Below are 24,861 nucleotides of genomic sequence, written 5' to 3'. Positions count from 1 at the left end.
TATTAACTGTTTCTTTATATCCTTTTGTTGCATGCCGTCTTCTGATATTTGGTATATAACCTGAAACACTAGTTTAAAGTACTCAGTTTGTTCCATTAATTTATACTATGACATGTCACATTTTTTTGTTTAAGATACCAATCAAATGTTATAACCCACTTACTGTACATAATGCTTGAGTATCAACGTGCCCTAGTAAGGTTTTACATTTACTAATGTGCTGTGTATACCAAAATTGCATTCTGTCCTATATTTTGTCTGGTTGTTCTGATACATTGAGTAAAGCTCTGTTTACATTTTTTACTACAGTCCCTAATGGCATCCATACTTGTATGTGACACAGAAAAAAAGTCTTACCACTTAGCAAGTGAACAGGTGATCAATCTGTTGTTGCAGATGGCTGTAAATTCCCGTGTAGTCACTTGAAAAGCTGGTGAAATGAAACAGGCAGTTGCACATTTGAAATGTTGGACTTCACCGACTTGAAGACTTTATGGCACTGTGACCTTCTTGCACACCAGTATCACTCAGGATTCAGACATCTGAAAACTGTAGTGCTGCAAGCTGTATAATGCTGGTGTGCTCCTATTTAAGACTCACTCATATTACATATTTTAGTTACTGTGCCTTTACTGGAGTGACTCTATGCAGGTATCACTCCCCCTGTGTTCGGATACAGGTTGACTCACCATTGAAAAATTAATTTTGATGGCGCTGCTGAAACCAAAGTCTGATTAAGACACAAAGTCTCATTGGCTGTTTACTGTTGAAATCAAAGTCTGGTTATAACACAGTCTTGCATAGCTGTACTTGAAGTCTATTTAAGATACAGAGCCTTCCAGGCTGCACGCTGATAACAAAATATACTTTGCAGCACTTACTACATTAACTTTAAGTGCAGGTACTAATAAACCACTTATTTTTATAATAAACAACACATACTATACTGTTACAGCTACAGCTTTAATGTCCAAAATTTGCTCTTCAGTACAAATACAGATGATAACCTTTCATTCTCCATTTACTTCAGAGACTGTGTTCTTACATACTTTAACACAGCTTAGTTTTACAGTCTTTATATACCATTTCAATCATGAACTTTAGATCCTATTTTTTCTTTGTGTCTTTTTTCGGATTCTGTAAGGAAGCATCTGTGGGGAAGCACATAGTTTTTAGACTTTCCTGTTTTTCTGAGAAACCATTTAATATTTACTTGTAAGCACTTCTACTGATGTGAGAATGCATGCAACATTTGCCTTTCAGAATTGTTTTCCTGCTGATTCTGTGAGAAGGCATGTCCATTATCAGAAGTCTGTAAAGAAGCATGCTAAAGTGTTCTGCTGATGTGAGAAAAGCATGCAGTTTTTGCTTTCCAGAATTGTTTTTTAAGAATTTCTGCTGATACTGTGAGGAAGTATGTCTATTAACAGATGTTCCTTGTTATTCAAAACACCACTTATTTATAGTATGGATGCCCATTTTACATTGCTAAGCTCTAGTCCTGCATTTAAACAAAACATTTTATTCTATGCTTTATTTTTCAGCATATTTACAGAATAATTGATTTTAATAATTTTTCACTGTTCAGCACACTCTAACAATATCAACAGCCAGTAATTACCTATGAGCCTATGAAATCCATCTCTGTGTAACTGCTACATTTTGAAGCAGTGCTCTGTTTATATTTTAATAATGTGTATATTACAGTAAAATATCCTATTTATTTAAACAAGCATGCAAACTTAGGCAAATGTAACAGTCTGTTTTATAAAAATGAACCCATTTATGAAACAGTATTACAGCAACAAAAGAGACTGTGGCCTTCCTAGATGCTACAATTAATAACACCACAAGTCAACAGTTATATCACGGCATCATAAGCTCAGTAAAAATCCAAGGTGGTGCAGATATTAGAGTAGAAATCAAAACTATCAGTAATTCAAAGAATGCACGAGTTTTCATCACAGTAAACTCCAGCATATTATTCAGGATGAACTGTGGTACCAGCAGCAGAGGAATAGATCAGAGATGTCCCCTCCTCACCAAAAAAAAAAAAAAAAAAATAGAGAGAAACACACACACACACTCACTCACTTACATTACAAAAACCATTTTGATTTAAAACAGGCAAATATAGACAAAACTTTATGACATAGACCTATGGCCACCTAGGTTTGCTTGGATTTGCATGCTTGCTAAAGACAATAACATGTCCTACCGAATAATTAGTTTACACTAAAATAATTGTCTGAAACATGCCAGTTTCAAAAACACTCCAATGACATCAGCTAAATACAAAATAAAATATTAAAAATACAGTTATTAAAGGTATAAAATGTTGCCTAGCCACATTATTATCCATTAGAGAATGGGCAATTTATACATTAAATCCTGATTAGAGTATGAACATTTTCCAGCAGGCTGTTAACACAAAGGTAATGCCTGAAGTCTGATGCTTCACAGCAACAAATAAAAAATGTGTGTGTTGTATGTGCATTTATGTTGTTGTCTATATGTATGCTTGCTTGCATGAAAGCGGAAATGTGTGTGTGTGTGTGTGTGTGTGTGTGTGTGTGTGTGTGTGTGTGTGTGTGTGTGTTTGAGACAGTGTGTGTATGTGTAGATATTAAATACTTACCAAACTTATATTTTGGATGTAAAATATTTCCTCCAACAGCATTTATATGTAGTACAGCAAGTCTGAAATATTAGGCGGAGGAACTATTTTTCATCAAAAATATGTATAAAAATTAAAATATAATAACAAAAAAGAAGTAAAACAAAACAATTTTGCAGATAGCAATTCTCTAAATGCAATAATGCCCTACAGTGTGTGTATTACTATTTAAATGTCCTTCAGTACTTACCTGCAGTTTTCAGCTTGTGAAATGTGACATTTCCTCACCTGCACACTTAAATAGAGTTAGTTCTTTGATTTATGCTGCTGTTAGTACACTGTTTAAATAGAGTTTATGTCATACTACTCAACTGTTTTGGATTTTGCAGAACATCCCCGCTTAAGTGTCATATTTTTTATCCTGTCCCTCCTACCTTTTTTGATTTTCTGGTAAATCTCTGAATAATACAGTCAGTCGATATTGCCTGACATTATTACTTATTGTTCACAAGATGTATGTTGATGCAAAGAATGTTGTTCCATTAAATTTAAGTGAATTAGTGTAATATTTAAAAACATCCCCAAATTTAGGGCTCATGGTATTTTGGGCTTTATACAGAATTGCAATGAAGCTGAGAAATATGCCAAGAATTATAGTCAGTAATTTCAGGCATTATAGTTTCATTCCTCTTATTCTGCAGAAAATGTATGTTCTGTCAAAACTCGCTCTTCTAATAACATGTTAAGTGAAATAAGTTTTTAGGATCCCAAACCTTCAAACTACACCATCTCCACACATTTACTCCCCTTGCAGCTAGAATTCATGAAAACAATCCTCATATAACCAAAGACACTACTCACAAGCCACATCAACTCTCATTACCCCTAGAACCAAACTCCACAACACTGCACATGCTTTCTCCTACCAGGCACCTACTCTTTGGTAAGCTCTATCCATCAACAGTAAGGAAATCATCACTTATTCCAAATTCAGAATGCAACTCAAAAATCACTTCTTCATGCAAGCCAAATGCTTCTTCAACACAAGACATATCATCTAACCTATCTCCTTCCTGAGTCTCCTCAACTCTCCTTTCTCAAGAGTCAGTGAAGATTGACCCACTTTAGAAACTAACATATATATTGTACATCATGTTCTGCTTAATTGTACATTTTACCATGCTTGTTCATTAGAATGTATATACAAAGGTTTTTCTATGTAATTGGTATGAACTGTTCTGTTATTGCTTACATTTCTTTATTTTTTTGTTTATGAAATGTTTTGTATTTTACTTGGGCTGAGCCTGAAATTAGTCAATATTATTCAGTGCACTATCCCAGTAAACAAATATATGAATACGTATGCACATACATATATATGTATATATGGAGCTATGTCACATAGTTGAATGCTCACATGTGTGAAACTCTCTTCGTCAAGACAAAAACAGTGAACATTCAGTTAAGTGAATGTTCACATCAATGGATTTTTAGACAGGGAATAAAAGCAGATGGCCAACATTCAACTTTCACAAACACTGCAGTATGTCAAACCCACCCAGGTTGGGGGATGTGCCTCCAAACCCCGGGTGCTATATTTACCAACTCCAAGATCACACTACAGTGGGGAAAAGGGCAAATTTTCCAATGTTGGTCAACTGCCTTTGTTCCCTGTGTAAAACCTTGCTGATTGTCCCGTTCACTTAATTGAAAATGTAAACGTTCAGTTATCTGAAGGAGATACGTATGTGTGTGTGTATGTCTGTGTGTGTGTGTGTGTGTGTGTGTGTGTGTATATATATATATATATATATATATATATATATATATATATATATATATATATAAATTGTAGGTTATGTGGACGAATACATATCTAAGGTAGTAGTCAGGCTGTCTGTATTGCTATGTATATGTTGCAGATAATTAAAACAGACCTTATGTGAATTAACGTTCTGCTCTAGCTGTAGACATTCTTAGCCTTGCTCTGTTAGTTGTTTGATTAGCTTATTTCTCTTTTTTGCCTGGATACGTACAAACGCACAATATTTTATTTAAGTACATTTTCTCAATGCATTTACTGTATCTAGTCATTCTTCTGTCGTCTACCTTCCCCCCAACTCATTAAGTCACTGAAGGAAATTAGTCTGAGATAGATGGTTAAGAGAGGCAGCATTAGACTGTGAGGACTGGAGATTTGTTTGTGTGTGTGGCCATCTATTGTAAGCCCAGGCATCCATAATCTGCATGTTCTTAGTGCCCATGCTTTCTCGTGCTTCCTTGAGTCACTGTGTCATGTTCTGCACCTTGTCTTACCCAACTGCATGAAGCTTCCCTGGCATTGCCCAGAAGTCACAGAAACAGCACATTGCCCTGCGCAATCACTGATGTGAGTACCTTCCCTACTCCCACACCATCAAGCCAGTTATATACCTAACTGTTTTATTTATAGTTTATATAACATTTATGTCATTTTGAGTGTTCCCACTTTGATGTTTCTTAAAGCATATTTACAATGGATATAAAAAGTGTACACACCCCTATTAAAATGCCAGGTTTTTGTGATCTAAAAAAATGAAACCACAATAAATCATTTCAAAACGATTCCCACCTTTAATGTGACCTATAACCTGTACAATTCAATTGAAAAACAAACAAATCTGTTAGGGGAAAAAATGTAAAAAATAAAAACGTAAAATAAGCTGGTTGCATAAGTGTGCACACCCTTAAACTAATACTGTGTTGAACCAGCATCTGATTTAATTACAGCATTCAGTCTTCTTGGATAGAAGTCTATCAGCATGGCACATCTTGACTTGACAATATTTGCCCACTCTTCCTTGCAGAAGTGCTCCAAATCTGTCAGATTGCGAGAGCATTTCTTGTGCACAGCCCTCTTCAGGTCACCCCACAGATTTTCTATTGGATTTAGGTCTGGGCTCTGGCTGGGCCATTCCAAAACTTTTTTTTTTATATGGCAAAAACCTGGCATTTTAATAGGGGTGTGTACACTTTTTATATCCACTGTATTTGTTATGGTAGGGTGAGCTACTATCTTACTTTTATACAGTTTTTTCAAAGGCTAGCCTCCCAGAGATGACCTGGACCTGTTTTATTAGTGAAAATAGTAAATCAAAATTGCTGTGTACACAAACATTAGGTAATTTATGCAGTTTTATTTTTTTTAGTCAGGCTAAATACAAAGTAATGATCATCATGAAATATGCATAACTGATTGTAAATGCATAATAAAAATGTAAACAATCAAATGTCTATTCAAGTATTTATGTATGTGTGTGTGCCTGATTTAGGGCAATATTTTTGTATTTGGAGGCCCAAGTTACTTTTTTGATGTCTAGAAGAGGCTGCAGGACTGTTTTGTAGTTTGAGAGGCTTGCTCTAAGAGAGCCTGAAAACCCATTTTTGTTTTATATCATTTTAGTCTTCTGATTGCTGTTTTAATCATTTCTGACTTGAGAAATATATTTTGAGCAGACACTGTATTTGGTTTCTTTGTTTCTGTTATTACAAAATTAACTGTAGCTTTCCTTTGTTTATATTTTACACATTATTTTATTTATTTATTCAAAGAAATTTGATTTTGCTTTGGTATGAGTTTTGGAATAAATTATGTTTTTCTTCACATGGATAAGAATGCTAGCATGCCTTAATAGTTTTTGGTAGTATTGTTTTCTTTTAGAAATGCAGAATTGAGTATGTTAGTTTCTTTATGATATTCAGATGCAAATGAATACTTCCGATGTAGCTTGCATAAATATACTCTTAACATAATTTTGTAGCAGGGATCCAATATGTACTATTTGAAATGTGAAACTGCATGCCAGATAGAGTCCAGAGCTACATGTCATTGTCGACTGAACTAAAGTAAGAAAAAGAGAAATGCTGAATATTATTTAAAAAAATAGTCAATATCAACATCAGATACTTGCCACTGAAGACATCCAAATCATTTTACAGAAGAGGTGTAATTTCAAAAAATATAAAAACTGTATAGAGCCTGTAATTGTTCCTTGCTCAAAGCTGTGTAACAATCATGCAGTTTTTGTAATGTAGGAATTTTGGAACTAATTTCTGGCAGACTCACATAAGATTTTGTTATACGCCTGTTCCTTTCTTTTAAGACTATTGGCTTAAGTTGCATGCAAATTCCTACAGATCTGAGTGACTGTGCAAAAGAACATATATAGAATTGTAATATAAATCAAAAAAGAAATAAAGAATCTAGGACTCTCTAAAGTAAGAATCTGCTTAAAGGACTACATTAACTATATTTTTCCAGTGTTGCCTCGTTCCATGACACCCTCTGGACATTTTGCAAATAGAGGGATTGTTCCAATTTCAAAGTGCAGCTGTTGAGAGTTTAGTCATCACCTTGCTTTGAGGGTATGCAGTAAACTTTTTCAACCGAGAGCTCATGCTTGGAATTCATTATTTGTGAGTTTCCTACAAATACTAAATGCTGTTGAAAGTCAGTGGTAAATAAATGGTAGTAAGTCTTCAGTCGGTGGTAGTAATAGGACCAGGTAGCTGATACCTACTGTTTTTTTCTGATTATCTGTTTGTTCATTTTTTCCTTGTCTGTGCAAATGTGTATCTGCTTGTGTATTTAATGTTTAAAGTACATTGTCTAATTTTGATTATTTGAAGTAAAGAATCACGTATTCAATTAAAAAAGCTTGTTGCTAGTGGCCTGATTATTAATATGGGGATATGTGTACAGAACCAGTGAATTATTGCTGGAGGATACCCCACCTTTCAAAGAGTCACTGTTTAGACCTGGCTATCAATGTTTATACTATGGTGTACTTACTTACTTTTAAGATTTGGCAGTAGTTTGTTTTACTTGATTGTTCTAGCATTTTACCATAGAGACAGAATGTGGGTGTTAACACTAAAAAGGTATCACTAGCCCTTCCTAGAATACTGGAAGCCACTGGGCTGACAGCAAGGAGGGTGAAATCCTGGGAAACCAGTGATTATAAAAGTGCTCTGCAACTGTTGAGTATAAGCTTATTTTGATGAAGCAGGTGTTAGTCAAACTCTTAGGCAGTAGTGCACATATGCCATGCACTGTTAAGGCCAGTCATTCTCTTGAATACCAGTCCAGGCAGTGGTGTGGATTTTGAGACCATACCTTACCCATCACACCTTTCTAACTCAACTTTTATATCATGGGCATAAAGTTGTTATTAATTCAAGTGCTCCCATGTAATGCCAGATTTGACAGAGGAGAGATGCTGAGAGAAAGCCAAAGGGGGATGGAACTATATTCAGCTTGTTCCAAAAGCAGAACATTTTGTGATTTGTTGTCGCATTTTTCAGATTTTTGAAAAATCTAACTCTGATTGACTTTCCAGCATGCCAACAAATCAGCAAAAATAAATGCATAAGTAAAAAAGTGCAGTTATATTTGATATACCCAGTATGGGCAGACCTGCTGTAGAATTCTATACAAGCTGTACTCTTCTCTTTTTTATTTCTTTTATTTTAGGTTGGACTGTTTGATCAAGACTATTCGATCAGATGGATATTTTGGCATGTATCGGGGTAAGTTTTAACAACAGGCACATGCATTTAGTATTAATTATATTTGTAATACAATATTGATTTCCTTGAAGAAGAGATGTGTTTGGCAGTTGAGGCACACTTAAGTAGCGATTTGAAACTACAGCTAGGAGGAAGAAAACTGATACAGTATGCTGCAAGTGAAACTGTACATTACATGTGTATGTAAAGGTTTAAATGGACAAAAATGTAAATTAAAGCAGACCGATAGTCAATTGAATGACTGTATTCAATGTATTTATTTATTCACATTTGTTTAAATTGAATGATTGTATTAAGCTTATTTATTTATTGACATTTGTTTACTGGGAAAGTCTGACTCGATAATACATACCCATTTTCAGTGGAAGCCCGCAGAGAAAAGTTCCATTGAGTTAGATGACATCAAATAAAACAATAATATAGATGTAATTAAAATAAAAACATATACACATACAATTTGACAGTGGAATACAGAGGATACACTAAAGCATGAGGAGACACCGGTGATGTAATAATTAATAAATAAATAAAATAAGTAAATATGAGAATCAATGTATTCAGAACTATTAGAAGTCTAGTCTATTATACCTGGAAATAAAAAAAATATCAAATTATATATAAATCCCCCCCAAAATGGGGAGAGGGTAGATGTTGAATGTATGAAGAGCAGTTAGTATGACTGTGAAGTATTTAATGATATAGGTCATACAGATGAGGTGGGGTCTATATCAGTTCTGCGAAAGTCCATTTCAGCGAATAGCAAAAGAGCGACACGTATTAATCGAACCGTGGATAGACCAAACGCACTAAACCGCGAAATTTAAAACATCGAACAGTCATAGTCGGCCAACCCCACCACCTTCTACATACTACCTACCCAAACAAAATAAGTAAACCACATACATACACTAACCAAACCCTACTCCTAACCCTAAAGTAAAGCACCAAAACCCAACTTCTAACCCTACACTAAACCCCACATACACAACTATCTATGCACTATCCTTAACCCCTCCCTAACTCTAAGGTTTGTAACTACTGCACAGTTCCCCTACGGAGATATACCCTAACAAAATAAATAATACACATAAATACATTTAACAAAACCCTACTTCCAACACTACACTAAATCTTACATACATTACCTATCTATACACTTACCTTAACCCGCACCCTACCCTAAGGTCCATACCTATCGCACAATTACCTTAAGGAGCTATACCACAGACGGGCCAACCAAAACACTTTGACATTTCAGATTTCGCTGTTTTGGATGTTCGGCGTGTACGTAGTTCGTGCAATAAGTGTCGATCATTTTGTATTCGCAGAAATGGCATTTCGATCGTCTGATAGGGAGCTGATGGGGTGCATGGCTATAGCTATAAGTTAGTGAGAAAATCTTTGAGAGAAGACTTAAATACATAGAGGCTAACTATAGTTCTGATTAAATTTGGGATACAGTTAAATAGTTTGGCTATGTAGTTTGAGTATAGACTTTGTCCATACTTTTTTGGTTTATAGATTTCAAACGGGTTTTTGTCTTTAGAGCACGGAGTGAGATTTAAGAAATAGTGATCAAGTACGGAGGAGATAGAAGGGCAGGTTATGCAGAAATGTATGGGTTGGGAGAAGTTGTGTATGGGCTAGCTGATATGGAATTCTAACCAACTGATATCACGTGATGCAGAGCAGTGATGAACTTTATGTGGCTGTCTAGCTTTAAATCTAGCTATTTTGCGAATTAAGAGAGATCTGGATGTTAGTCAAAATAAGTGAGCCATAGAGAAGAAAGGGTAAAAGAATAGAGTTAGTTAGGGTGATCCTACTAGAAGGAGTAAAGGACTTTTTTGCTCTATATAGCAGATCTATCTTTTGATGAATTTTTATACAGTTTTATATGTGAAGATCAAACTTTAAGTTGTCATCTATGGTGAACCTTAAGTAATTTGGTATGGTTAACTACTTCAATAGCTGTATTGCTTAGAGAGGTAATGTGGACGTTACTTTTAGCACAGGCATTGGATCTAGGTAACATAATAATAGTAGTGGTTTAGTCATTTTGTGATTAAGTAAAAGTTGGTTCTGATGTAGCTGCAGTTCAACTAAATTGAAGGCATCTTGTGTCATGGATTGTAGTTGTAGTGGGCTGTCAGATTACCAATGAGAGTTGAGTCATCGGCATACAAATCAGGCGACCTTGCTAAAAGGGGGCATATAGGTTACTGATGAAAATATCAAACCAGTGGACCAAAAATGTAGCCTTATGAACACAATTTTAACTAAGAGAAAAGGAAAGAAGAGAGCTATTTGACAGATTAATGTATTTCAGATAGGTTGTTAGAGAACCACAGAAGAATTGGTTTGGAAAAGCCTGGTTTGTAAAGGTCTAGAGAGGGCATTTGAGTCAGAAGTTTCTCATGTGACACTGTGTCAAAGGCTTTTGATAGTGCAAGAAAAACAGATGAGATCAACTTTCTTTGGTCTGTAGCCTTATTAATGGTGTCAGAAAATTTCAGGAGAGGTGAAGTGGCCTGATCAGAAGCCATGTTGTGTTGGAATTAGGAGATCATTTTGTAAGAGGTAATAAAGGAGTTGCTTATGTATACACTTTTCCAGGATATTAAAAGGGGGTGGGCAGGATGGCAATTGTCCTAAAGTTAGAGATTTCAGAGCTGTTACCTTCTTTATGGAGGGGAATAATAAATCATTTTTTTCCAAAGAGCAGGTACATGGGAGTCTTGAATAGATTTGCTGATGAGAATTGAGACTGGATATGTAATAGAGTCTGCAGTGAGCATAAGGTACTCAATAGGGAGAGCATCATCAGAAGGATGACAGCATTTCAGTTTCCTTAAATAAATATTTCAAATAACTCAGGTGACAGCAGAGGTAGGTAGAAGTGTGGTGACTTGCACAGCATAAAGTGAGACAGAACTTGGCATGCATCAGATGACTAGGCATTGTGTTAGAAAGGTATGGAGAAGAATATAAGAGAAGCATGTAGAGATGTTAGTAGTACTGGTAAAAAAGCAACATTTTTAATCACCTTTATTAAATTATCACATAAGACATAGATGCATACATTAACAGAAAATAAAACATTAATATTTTTTTCCATATATGTACATTATACATTACATATCTGTTCTTTGTAATTATCATCAGTCCAACATTACATGAATTGTTGAATTCCTGCCTTCCCTTAAACTTCCCTTCTCCTCCGGAACATGATTCTCCATGTGTTTCACAATTTCCATTTATTTCAATGTAATTTGCTTCTTCCTTTTTCTAGAGATACCTCTTCCAGTTCTTTTATCTATTTTATAATATATGCTACTTCAAATGCTGTCAGATTAGACTTTGATTTCTGTTTTCTAATAATTGCTTTTGGCAGCCACCAGAATTAAACTTCAAGGCCAGGCCTTATTATGTCTAGGCAATTCAGATCCTGTGTCCCAGCTCAAAAATCATATCCCTAGTTACAGCCATTTCCTCACCCAATATTTCTGAAAGAGTACTTTGTTGAAAATTTTTGATATCTGCCAACTCATAACACTCGCCAAACAGATGTTCCCAGTTACTTCTTTCTTTTCCATCACACCTCCAACATTTGCTATCTACCTGAGGATAAATTCTTTGAAGTCTGCGTGGGGTATAAAAATTGTGGAAACACTTCCAAGCAAAGAAGTGAAATTTTATGGACTTTGTTGCTTACTTTGGAGCCATATATATGTCCTCCCATTGTTCTCTTGTAAATTGCTTTTCCAGTTCCTCTTCCAATCTTTTCTATCCTTCTCTGATTGATTGTTATAGTTATTATGTAATATTTTATATGTCATACTAATTATATATATCACCTTTATGCACTATGCCGTGAGCGGAGGGCATGTGTGTGACATACAACATCCTAGGAAACCTAAAGCTTTGGTATACTGGCCAGATATTGGGCTACACTTGGCAGGGGATTCCCTTTAGTAAAGAATACTGCAACAGAGAAGAGAAGGACATTTGTAAGGCAGTCTGTAGCATGCATTCCAGACATCATCTTGGCCTAATCCCACCCTCTTTACCCTTCCTACCTTTACCTCTCTGTTTATTTGCTCCCAATACCTTGGTTGCTTTGCCAGTTTTCTCCATTAAATTCCAGCCCCCTCTTACCTATTTTCTGTACCCCTATTTGCAGTCATCCCTGTTGGCAAAGTTTCCTTTCTCATGTTGGTTTAGTTCTTGGAATACTTTTTGCTATTGTATGTATATAATATCATCTATGGTTGTTATTCTCCTTAAGGATCTGCATCCAAAATCCCACTCTCTCTTTATTTCTTGAACCCCCCCCCCCGCTTCATCCTCATCTCTTTCCATTTTTAATTATAATCTTCTGCTTGTATTATGTATATGAGCCTTAACTCTGTAGCTCTAAAATAGCCTTTCAAATCAGATAATCCTAAACCCCCTTGTTCTATTGGAAGGATCAACTTATCCCACTTAACTCTTGCCCTCTTCCCCTTCTGGATAAATTCCTTTAACTCTTTATTAATTACTGTCCACAGCTTCTCTAATTGATGAAAACATGCCTGACCTATACATAAATTAAAAGGACTAAAAACATTTTTACTTCTTGTATCTTACTATCCATAGCCATAAACCAAAGCTTCCAGTTTCTCAGTATTTGTATTATCTCTTGTTTAGTCTCTTCTCACATATCCTTGGCTGTCATAAAAGAAGCCTGTTTTAATCCATGCTCCTAAATACTTCATGTTATCATGTCCCCATAAATATTCCTATTGCTGAATCAATTCATGTGTGGGTACATAATTTATGTTTATAGCTTTTGTTTTATTTTCATTAATTTTATATCCTGAAAAGACATGAAACTGTCTCAAAATGTTCTACAACAGTGAGATATCCTTTTTCTGGATTTATCAGTTACAAAATTATATTATCAGCAAATAAAGCCAAATTTTCTAGATTACCATGCCAGTTATATCCTTGCATTTCTGAGTCCCTTATTTTCTTTGCCAGTGGCTTTTAATATAAAGCAAACGATGATACACCTCTGCCTGGTTCCTCTGTTTAAACACAACTTCCTGATCTTTTTGCTGTCTTCCCTCCTAACTTCCAAACTACACAGGAATACCATCTATTCCTGGAGACCTTCCTGAAGATTGAATATACATCAGTGCTTTTATCTAACCCCCTCTTACCTTAACTGTTGGTTGCTAAACCTCATCTACCCCTCACCTTGGCATAATTAAGGCTTCCATAAATATTATCAATTTTTGCACTTTCATGATTTCCTCATTTCTCTGCCTTAATATTTATAAAATTTCCAAAATGCCACTAAAACCTCTACAGGATTTCTGGTTGTTGTGAGAAACAATTTTGATTACCTAGTAAACATGAGTGTGCACGCCTCCAACACACTTAGTCTGCCTGTATCAGCGCAGCTCAGGGACCCCCCTCCCCCAGCAACTACAACACTGGCAAATAGAACCACTGCTACGCTGCAGTTATTGCAAGCCAAGAGTGACACCTCTTAATAAGGATATCCACCAGATAACTCTGCATAGCACACTTGGTCTGCCTGTATCATCACAGCTTGGGCCCCCCCAGAAACTACAACATTGACAAATAGCACCACTGCTATGCTACAGTTATTACAAGCTAAGAGTAACACCTCTTAATAAGGATACCCATTAGACAAGTCTGCATAGGTGACTGGATGTTTGCAGTTTCTTGTTATTAGCAGATTTGGTCCTTAATAGTTATGTTTTAAACATTATGACTGGTTGCTTAGATTTCTTTTTATAGCATATTTGTTACTTTTACTAATTATATTTAAACATTGCTTTGGCCAGCATGCACACCTGCAAAGCCACCCCACCCCCATCCCTGGCAACTATAGCTTGGTGCTTGCCACTAAGTGGCACAACTAACAATATACTTGCTATATCTTGTCTCAACTAAATCTGCCTCCCCATTAGAATTCCTGTAAAGTAAGGCTAGTACCATTTACTTGGTGTATTTTGTCCGCAGGTAGATTTGCCTTCCTTTGTTTTACTTACACACTAAGACCATAAATGTAGTATGTCTGCAACTATTTGCTTACACTCCTACCTTTCTGCCTATACCTCTTCCTTGCTTTCACTTACCTTATAGCTCCAAAGCTTCTGCTTCTCATGCTGATTGTTATTTCTTTGCACTCTTCTGTGAGGGGGTGGAGCATATCTCTAGCTGCTTGTTCTGGTTCTACCTTCCCCCATTTTGTATCTCTCTCCTCTAACTTCCCCCTCCCCCATGCACATTAGCTAGTCTATTTTTGTGTGTCTTCTTGAATGGCGCCATTTTGAAATAGTTGTTTTTGGCCTGCTCATGGTGAGGAAGCTCTCTCCAGCCCATTTTCAGTGTGCATGCCTGCAAGTAAGTGCCTGCAATTGTTTAAGCTATTCTCAAATATTTGTGGTGCACCTGGGTTATTAGGGAATTTAACAGAAAACATCAGGAAGGACCCTGTTGACCAGAGATGGTAGAGTCAAATATACAGACCAGATACACGAATATGACCTAGGTTTCGTCTTTATTATACAGACTTCTTCAGAATATGAACACATTTAACAACTCCATTGATGTTATATACACTCATACACTACAACAAATACATCCCACCCCTTCAATTACCCTATCAGACAAAGCTCAATCTAACAAGCATATCCTAAATCTAACTTCATTAACCCTTCGAAGTAAAAAACTATACTTTCAATCCATCTCCACAATATTGTGTTACATATCAAAGTGTGTTAAATACACAAAATGTAAATGTAAAATAAACATTTTCATATACAATCAACTAAACACTGTTTATGGCACCCAATGTTCTTAAATTGCATAACAAAATAATATCATAATGTCTAAAAACAACGATAATAGTTAATCATATAAAAAATATAAAATTAACTTTCACGAATTTTGTTAAGAAATTTTAAAAATTCTTTCTGGAAAACACCATTCCATAACAATAAGAAATAAAAAAACTTTCTTAAAATCTTTTTATAAATAACATTTTCAACCCAAGATGTGTTTTAATTTTAATAGGGGCAATATGCTTATGCTATCATTAATTCCTGGAAATACTGTAGCATTTAATGCCAATTGCCATCTCATTTCACAAATATCAAGATGCACATCCAATACTGCACCCTGACCATCCTTTTTTATTTGCTGTATTACACAAAATCTAAATCTGTGCTCTGGATGTTGCTCTATGTGCCTAACTAGGGCATTAGTATTTTTCATGTGCCTAATATCCAGGATGTGTTTGCTAATTCTATCCCTGAACATCCTACAGGTTTTCCCTAGTGTTATTAACGATTGATGTGTGTAATTTATTTTCGGTCATTCCAAATGAAATAGGGTTGCAATGGTTAGAGCAACAATTATATAAAACTGGCGTTTATGAACAGGACCGTATAAATACTTTTGTTACCTTAATGGAGGTTGTATTGAAGAACAACTATATTTATTTTGAGGGCCAGTATTACAAACAAAAAACTGGAGTAGCAATGGGAGCTGCTTGTGCTCCTATTTATGCGAATTACATTATGGCCTACTGGGAGCAAGAGTATGTTTTCACCAGTGAATATATGAAGTATATACAACAATACACCCGTTTTTTGAATGACATATCTGTGGTATGGGATGGGCCAATTGAAGTCATGAAGGCCTTTATAGATTATATTAATTGTACAGTACAATTTTTTAGGTTCACCTATGAATATAGTAGTGAGGAAATTTCATATTTAGATGTAAAATTGAAGGTCAATCATGTGGAAAAATGTTTGGTTTCTGGTATATACAGAAAGCCTACCTTTTCCAATTCTTACTTGAGCTACCAGAGCTGGCACCCTAACCATCAGAAAAAAGCGATAGTAAAAGGACAAATTGTTAGGGCAGCCAGAATGGTAAGCGAAATCTAAAAGAAATGGAGTTCATTAAAGGTATGTTCATTAATCGTGGATATCCTGTTGAATTGTGTGATTCCATTATGGAGGAAGTGAAATGTAAGAGGTTTAGTGGTGTTTATAAGGCAATTTTAACCAATGATTACCACGATGGGGGGGCGCAAGTAAATACAGTTATTGGAGAAGTAAAAATAACAAAAAATGAAATTGATGTTAATACCAGTGTGGGGGAAACATTGTATTTTATCACTACATACAATTATGACGTGGATCACATAGTGGGAATAATAAATAGAAATTGAAAGTTATTAAAATTGGATAGTAATGTATGGAGAAAATTGAACAACCCCCCAAAAATCGTATATAGGAAAGGGAAGTCTTTTAAACAATTGCTTGAGTCAGCTGCAAACTCCAGTTGGGAGAATGTTAATTCACACAGGAGTAAAGGGAATTTTAGGTGTGGTAGATGTAGTGTTTGTAAATATATTCTTGTTACAGGTGATAAAATTATTATTGAGGGAGAGGTTATTGGTATACATGGCCATTTTGATTGTCATGTTAAAAATGTTGTTTATATGGCTAAATGTGAAGGTTGTCCAGATTTTTATATAGGGAAAACCTGTAGGATGTTCAGGGATAGAGTTAGCGAACACATCCTGGATATTAGGCACATGAAAAATACTAATGCCCTAGTTTGGCACATAGAGCAGCATCCAGAGCATAGATTTAGATTTTGTGTAATACAGCAAATAAAAAAGGATGGTCAGGGTGCAGTATTGGATGTGCATCTTGATATTTGTGAAATGAGATGGCAATCGGCATTAAATGCTACAGTATTTCCAGGAATTAATGATAGCATAAGCATATTGCCCCTATTAAAATTAAAACGCATCTTGGGTTGAAAATGTTATTTATAAAAATATTTTAAGAAATTTTTTTATTTCTTATTGTTATGGAATGGTGTTTTCCAGAAATAATTTTTAAAATTTCTTAAAATTTGTGAAAGTTAATTTTATATTTTTTATATGATTAACTATTGTTTTTTAGACATTATGATATTATTTTGTTATGCAATTTAAGAACATTGGGTGTCATAAACAGTGTTTAGTTGATTGTATATGAAAATGTTTATTTTACATTTACATTTTGTGTATTTAACACATTTTGATATGCAACACAATATTGTGGAGATGGATTGAAAGTTTAGTTTTTTACTTCGAAGGGTTAATGAAGTTAGATTTAGGATATGCTTGTTAGATTGAGCTTTGCCTGATAGGGTAATTGAAGGGATGGGATTTATTTGTTGTATTGTATGAGTGTATATAACATCAATGGAGTGGTTAAATGTGTTCATATTCTGAAGAAGTCTGTATAATAAAGACGAAACCTAGGTCAAATTCGTGTATCTGGTCTGTATATTTGACTCTACTGTCTCTGGTCAACAGGGTCCTTCCTGGTGTTTTCTGTCAACTTGTTAGTAGTTTGGATTGGTGTCTTCCTTGTGTTATTAGGGAATTTTTATGCTTTCCAACTGAAGCACTTCGATAACTTTTATATAGTCTAGGGAACTAACTGAAGTAGTGACTGCTTCTACTACATAAACTGCTTGCTGTTAAATATGCTTCTATGCTTACAATGGATTTTGGCTGGAGACATGTGTAATGTAATGCTCCTTCACTGGTTTTGACTGTTTATCAAGGGACTAACTAAAGCAGTGACTGCTTTTACTACATAAACTGTTTGCTGTTAAATATGCTGTTATGCATACAATGGATTTTGACTGGAGACTTGTGTAATGTAATGCTCCTTAACTGGTTTTGACTTTTTTGTGTACTTGCCTACTAGTATGCTTTCCCTAATTATTTGTAGAAGCTCCAACTGCACATATTCCATTTACTAAAACAGTATTTTAAATTGCAAGAGATAGAAATGCTTGTTCCCTGTTGGCATCGGGCCAGCTTCTTCGGCCTCTAGTGATCAGTGCTATATTCTGTATTACTTACTATTGCATTCCTGCATAAGTGTGTGTTGTGTTATCCTGAAATGTGTTCTAATCAGTTATTGCCTACTGCACTGTTATTTTGAGAAGTGATGACTGCATAAGTATGTGTTTTACTGTTATTATTATATGATTTCTGCCTCTTATGTAATCCACTACAAGCCCCCGAGGTCAGCAGTCCATACATTACGGTCTGCTGAACTTCTCTCTGTCTAAGTCATTGCACCATCACTCTACAGACACCACAGGTCCCCGTACAGCCTCTCTAGGTTCCTTTGTACCTGTCCTAACAACACACATCCACACTCAGTCAGCTCACCCTCACTCCTCTTACTGTACTGCTCACTGACGTTTGTGCACTTTGGAAAAACTAGCCATATTCTTAACATCACTTATTATCTCTTCTACAGCACACTTGGTCTGCCTGTATCAGCACACCTTGGGTTACTCCCCCCCCCAGCAACTACAACATTGGCAAATAGAACCACTGCTACGCTACAGTTATTGCAAGCCAAGAGTAACACCTCTTAACAAGGATACCCACCAGACAGGTCTGCATGGGTGACTGGATGTTTGCAGGTTGTTGTTGTTAGCAGATTTGGTCCTTAATAGTTATGTTTTAAATGTTATGACTGGTTGTTTACATTTCTTTTTATAGCATATTTATTACTTTTACTAGTTATTTTTAAACATTGCTTTGGCCAGCGTACACACCTGCAAGGGCACCCCACCTCCACCCCCGGGAACTATAGCTTGGTCTCTTGCCACTAAGTGGCACAAGTAACAATATACTTGCTGTATCTTGTCTCAACTAAATCTGCCTCCCCATTAGAATTCCTGTAATTAAGGCTAGTACCATTTACTTGGTGTATTTTGTCCCCAGATAGATTTGCCTTCCTTTGTTTTACTTACATACCAAGGCCATAAGTGTAGTCTGCAACTATTTGCTTACACTCCTACCTTTCTTCCTCTACTTCTTCCTTGATTTCACTTACCTTATAGCTCTAAAGCTTCTACTTCTCATACTGACTGCTTTTCTTTGCACTCTTCTGTAGGGGGTCAGCTCACTCCGTTCGCCCTCGCTACTCTCGGGCTCACTCTCCTCCCCTAACCTACCCCCATTCCCACCCACTCCTGCATCACCTAGACTTATACCAACACTAACCACTCCCCTAAATTTCCCCAATCAAGAATAAGCCTCCATCCACCAGTCATTCCTCAGTTAACCAATCACACTATTTGTAACATTCCTCCTTCTCCTCACAACTTAATTGCAACAGTCCTTAATCACACTACTCCCACCACACTACTCCAACACCCCTCTTTCCCTATATCTTCATCACACCATCCAGGTAACCTACATTTTAAAAAGAATACACACCATGCTCTTTCTCCTGCCCAAACTCTATACCCTACTGCTATCTGCATACTATCTAACATCCTACAGTCACCTACATATACATGTCCATAGCCCCACACTATATTATACTAATACCATCCACTCCTCACTCTCCTACCTTGTCATCTCCTCCGAACTGTACAATCACACTCTTATTGCATACTTCCACTTCAGACATGCAGTTGTCAGTAATACTACTAACCACTTCAGCAAACACCTTCACATACTCTCCAAATTGTCACACAAACATGCATGTGTATTATCACAGATTCTCCATAGTGGTGATATACACTCCAGTCCCGGGCCACATACTACACAACATACCATCATGGCTACCATTCCAACCCTTCCTCACATTAAAACTATCTACAGACCTTCTCATTCTTAACATGAACCTTAGAAGCCTAGTTAACAAGATCACAGACGTTCATGCAGTCATTGCACTATACTCACCAGACATTCTTATAGCAACAGAAACTTGGCTAAAACCCCATATAAGAGATGCAGACATACACTCCCAAGGTTATAGTGTACACAGGTTAGACAAAATCAGGAAGGAGGGTGATAGGGTTGCAATCTTCAACAAAGATAACCTAAGCATAGACTACCTACCCATCAAATACCCTTATGATAACAACTTTGAAGTTCTAGTAACACGGCTCAGAATCAACCCAAAGAAAAATATTACCATAATAGCCACTTACATACCTCCCAATAATACTCACACTGCCATTGAGGAACTCATAGCCTGGACAGCCTCAACCTACACCCATGAAACCATTATTGCAGGTGACTTCAACTTAGACTGGAACACTTGCACTGGTGATAACCCATCTACCTTCATAAATCTACATGGTTTCTCCCAAACAATCCAGTTTCCCACATGAATAGATAAACATAGCAAAAGGGAATCTATCTTAGACTGGTCCCTTATCAACAGTACCACCCACAACTATCTCTCTGGATGCCTTCCAAATAATTTAAGTGACCATAGACCTACCTACTTAATTCATCATCAGTTCAACTCACCCAGAACCATAGTTTACAAAGTCGCACGAAATTCCTAAAACTTCTCCAACGGAGCATTCATAGACATGCTCAATAAATGCAACTGGACACCACTCCGTCATCTCCAACTTGACCAGGCGGTAACATACTTCAATGACAAATTTCTAGCTATTCTAAATAGCTTAGCACCAACTCATACATGTCGTGTTAAAAATAACAAATTGTCCTGGATATCAAAAGAAATATTAAACTTCAAAAACTAAGAGACAAAACCTGGGATCAATACCAAAAAGCAAAAGACAATAAAACTCTGCTAGCATACTAGCAGCTCTGCAATCAAACAAAAAAAAACAACTCAAACTAGACAAAAAAAATATTATACAACTATGCAAAACAAAAATGAAAACAATCACAAAAAGTTCTGGCAAGCAATCAATTCACTCCTCCACCCAAGTAATGCTACAACCCCAGAACCAACAATCAGTAACCTAAGTATGAGTACTGCCTCACAAATCAACACCTACTTTATAAACACCATCCTCTCCTTAGTTACAGGGAACAATTCCACCCCTCTGTCTCTTCCACCTAATGTGGAAACTAACAACTTTTTTGACCTTAAACCTGTCCCAACTAGCACCATAAGAACAATGCTGAAAAAACTGAAACCTGCTTCCTTAGCAGCTGACCAACTCCCCAATGAGTACCTCAAACTGTCAGCTGATGCCATAGCTCTATCTATCCCCATTCTGGTAAATAGGTCTACAGCAGAACAATATGTCAAAAATTATGGAAAATTTCCTATATCACCCCTCTGCATAAAGGAGGAACATCAACAGAATTAAACAATTACAGACCCATAGCCATCCTTTCCCTTGTGTCAAAATTCTGGAAAAATGTATCCACATTCAATTACTACAATACCTGTTATCTCACAACCTTATCGCTTCCTCCCAACATGGTTTCAGACTAAAACATAGCACCACCACAGCCCTAATTAATTTCTCTAACACCAAAAATCAACTGAGAAATTCAAACCAGCAAGTAGCATCAATCTTCTTGGATATGTCAAAAGCGTTCGACACTATCCCATCAGAAACTCCTTAGTACTCTTGCCTCACTAAACCTAGCAAAGACATCCCTCTCCTGGTTCCTAAGCTATCTTTCTGACAGACGATGGAAGTCCGAACTGTCACCACTTCTGCCTGTCTCAGTTGGAGTCCCCTAAGGGTCCATATTAGGCCCCCTTCTTTTCACCATCTTCTCTAATGATCTAGCCTCATCCACAGCACATGCTAAAGTAGCTCAGTATGTGGACAATTCAACTTTAATCTGCTCAGCAGATACCTTACCAGACCTCCAAATAGTAGCCCAACAAGCTTTTAATGATATAGAAACATATCTAAGTAAATCACAACTAATCCTCAACCCCAAAAAGACACAGTCAATGCTATTTACCAGTAGCAAACAATCACCGACCACCCCTCCTTTCACTATTCTCTCAGCAAATAACACAATCATCCAACCAGTTGAACAAACAAAAGTCCTTGGAGTGACAATTTACAGCAAACTCAGATCTGACCAACACATAGCCACCACAGTTAAGAAAGTTCACATCAAACTTGGCTCACTGTACAGAAGCAAGCCATTCCTCACTCATAATACTACACTAGCCATGTCCCGAACCTTCCTCCTGTCTACAATCCTATATGCTTACCCCTCTTTACCAAATTAAAAAATCAGACTTAACCAAATTGGAAACTTGCTACAACAAAATAGCCCATTTTGCAGCCAACCTTCCCCACCAAACCCACCATCGCATTGCTCTACATAAATTAAATTGGCTCGAGGTACCTAATCTTCTTTGTCTTTACCAACTTAAATTCACACACAATATCATCTTCCATCCTGACAATTGCCCATCCCTTGAGCAACTTGTTGTTCCCTACTCATGCCTATGAAGTCCAAGATCTGCAGACAGAAACTTTCTCACAGTAAACAAAGCTAACAACACTCATGGTGAAGCCCTATTCTCAAATCAAATAGCCAAATTACCCCACACCCTCCAAAATACACCTGAATCTACCAGTTTTAAACAACTACTATATGAACATCTACCAAGAACTGGCATTGCTCCTGTGCCAAACCTGACTGACAAGATATCTATAACTCTCTCAACACACTGTCCACTCCTTATCTCATTTTCTCCATCCCATCAGTCTTTATTTCTACTCAGAAATAAATATATATATAAAGGAAATCTCATTTGGTCATAACTATTGTTTAATATGTACACACTACTAACTTTATTTTTTCTCACAGTGATCTTCACTAAAATGCTTGTTTTTCTTTTTGAACCTGTATCTAGTAGAAAACTGTGTTAAAATGCAGTTTAAAAAGTACATAAATAACATTAATTACCTTTTAGTCTTGACTCAAGAATAACTCTTCAAGATGTGCAAAACATTTTCTTTTTATTATAAATCCAAATAAGTCAGTGCTGGGAGACTACACAATTTAAAGGCAGTCTGTCCAAGCAGCAAAAATACACAGTTTTTATTTACTTTTCTTATCAGTATCATGCATGCAGAATACTGACGTGTTCAAATAGGATTTCTGCAGACCCTTGTGTTGCTGCACGTGAACACTCAACAATAATGTTTTTATTAGAAAAACATAAGCCATCTAACTTGTTAATCAGTCTTGTTTCCTGACCTTGTACATTTTAGTACCAGTACATTCTAACTTCCCCACATTTCTTGTAACTGCCCATCCCAGCCTGGGAAAGTCATTGCTTACATACAGTGTGTTATTTCTTGCTTTCAGAAACCAGTGTTTATAACATTCTTAACCCCTTCAGCACTACTTTCTTATTACATTCAGTCCTCTGTTAATACACTTGGCAGCTTGATATTAAAATGCAGTTGTGAAACCCTCAGAACTACAATAAGTATTTGTGGTTTGCATAACTATGCATCTATACTACATATCATTTTTAACATGAACAAATATTAAATAATTCATTAAACATATTTGTGAAGAAATTGTAAGTAAACATGCATTTTGTGTAGAATAATCATGAGAGATGCATTTTTCTCTAACAGACTCCCTCCTCTGACACTACTAGTGTCATAAAATACACAATTATATGTTGATTTTCCTTAATTTGATAAATGCCACTTCATCTGCAGTGATCGAGTTTTCATTCATCAGGTATAAGTGACATTTCACGTCTAGGTACGATCTAAGACTTTGTGATTACAGTCTTTAGAACAGAAAATATTAAAACAATTAAAAGAATAATACCAGTTTTTATACCTTGTAATATACCAGTTTCCAGGTTACCAAATACACTGCCAACAATCCAAAACACGTACAATTTTTGAACTACTGTCCAAATATATGGCCCTCTGCTCCATGACATTGGCCAACTTTTCCTGTTTATTATGGTAGTCAGTAATACAAGAACAACAATGATTTTTATGAGGGCACATGACCCCCCCCCCCTTTTCTAGCATGCATTATATCGAGTGCCGATTGGTTTTATAACCCTACAGTTCATATTGCAGTCATTTTTCCATTTGTCATTGTGATGTGAAGTATGGTTAGCTACCTCCTGAAGAATTTGAGCAAGCATGGTGATTTCAAGCATTGTCATTTGCACTCCATACCCAGGAGTTAACTTAAAATACTTGCTCTACCCAGTGGATTGCCAGATTATTTCTCAGTCTGCCTGCTGGTGGGTTTTTTTAAATGTTGAAAAGCAGGAGTAATACAGCTCACAAAACAACACCCTGACCAGTTTGTGGATAACCAGGGGTAGGCATGATCACTACAAATGTAGCAATGATCCTCTATCATGCCCATACCATGCCTCCAGTCATAGCATCTTGACTGTAAAGAGTTCAACACACCTTCATGCCTAGTGTCATTGTATTTGCTGATTCCCACTGGCACAGTCCCATTTTTGGCATAATATGTGTACCCACGATTTGTGGTGGCAAGTTGAAATGAAACAACCTTTAAAAATTAGTCAGATTACACCAGATTATATCGGTGTCACTAAGTTCTTTCTCAAATTTTACCTGTGATGCAGGAATTGGAATCACGGGAATCCCTGCCTTAGAATGTTGAGGTATATTGAACGTACACAACAGTTTGTCACAGCGTACTGTCAAAGAACCAACAGGAAACTGATTTTCTTTCGACTGGGTTATTAAAGGAAACAGCAGCAAAAATAGAGCAAAAGTACCTGCTGTCATCGGATTCATCACGAGGTGCTATTTTAGTTTTAATTTTCTCCTTATATGTTTCA

At 36.3% G+C, this 24,861-nt stretch overlaps 1 protein-coding gene across 1 annotated transcript in view; it reads left to right on the top strand.

The window, feature by feature from the left end:
* The window catches only part of SLC25A18 (solute carrier family 25 member 18), a 671,540-nt gene that overhangs the window by 228,997 nt on the left and 417,682 nt on the right, over positions 1-24,861 (top strand). Inside the window, exon 3 of the mRNA XM_044088188.1 lies at positions 8,130-8,185. Coding sequence (XP_043944123.1) covers positions 8,130-8,185 — 56 coding nt within the window. The remainder of the gene's footprint in view (positions 1-8,129; positions 8,186-24,861) is intronic.

This window comes from Protopterus annectens, chromosome 11.part0 (genome assembly GCF_019279795.1).
Source record: "Protopterus annectens isolate FY-2018-M chromosome 11.part0, PAN1.0, whole genome shotgun sequence".
Lineage (NCBI taxonomy): Eukaryota > Metazoa > Chordata > Ceratodontiformes > Protopteridae > Protopterus > Protopterus annectens.
This window is presented reverse-complemented; position numbering and strand designations above follow the sequence as displayed.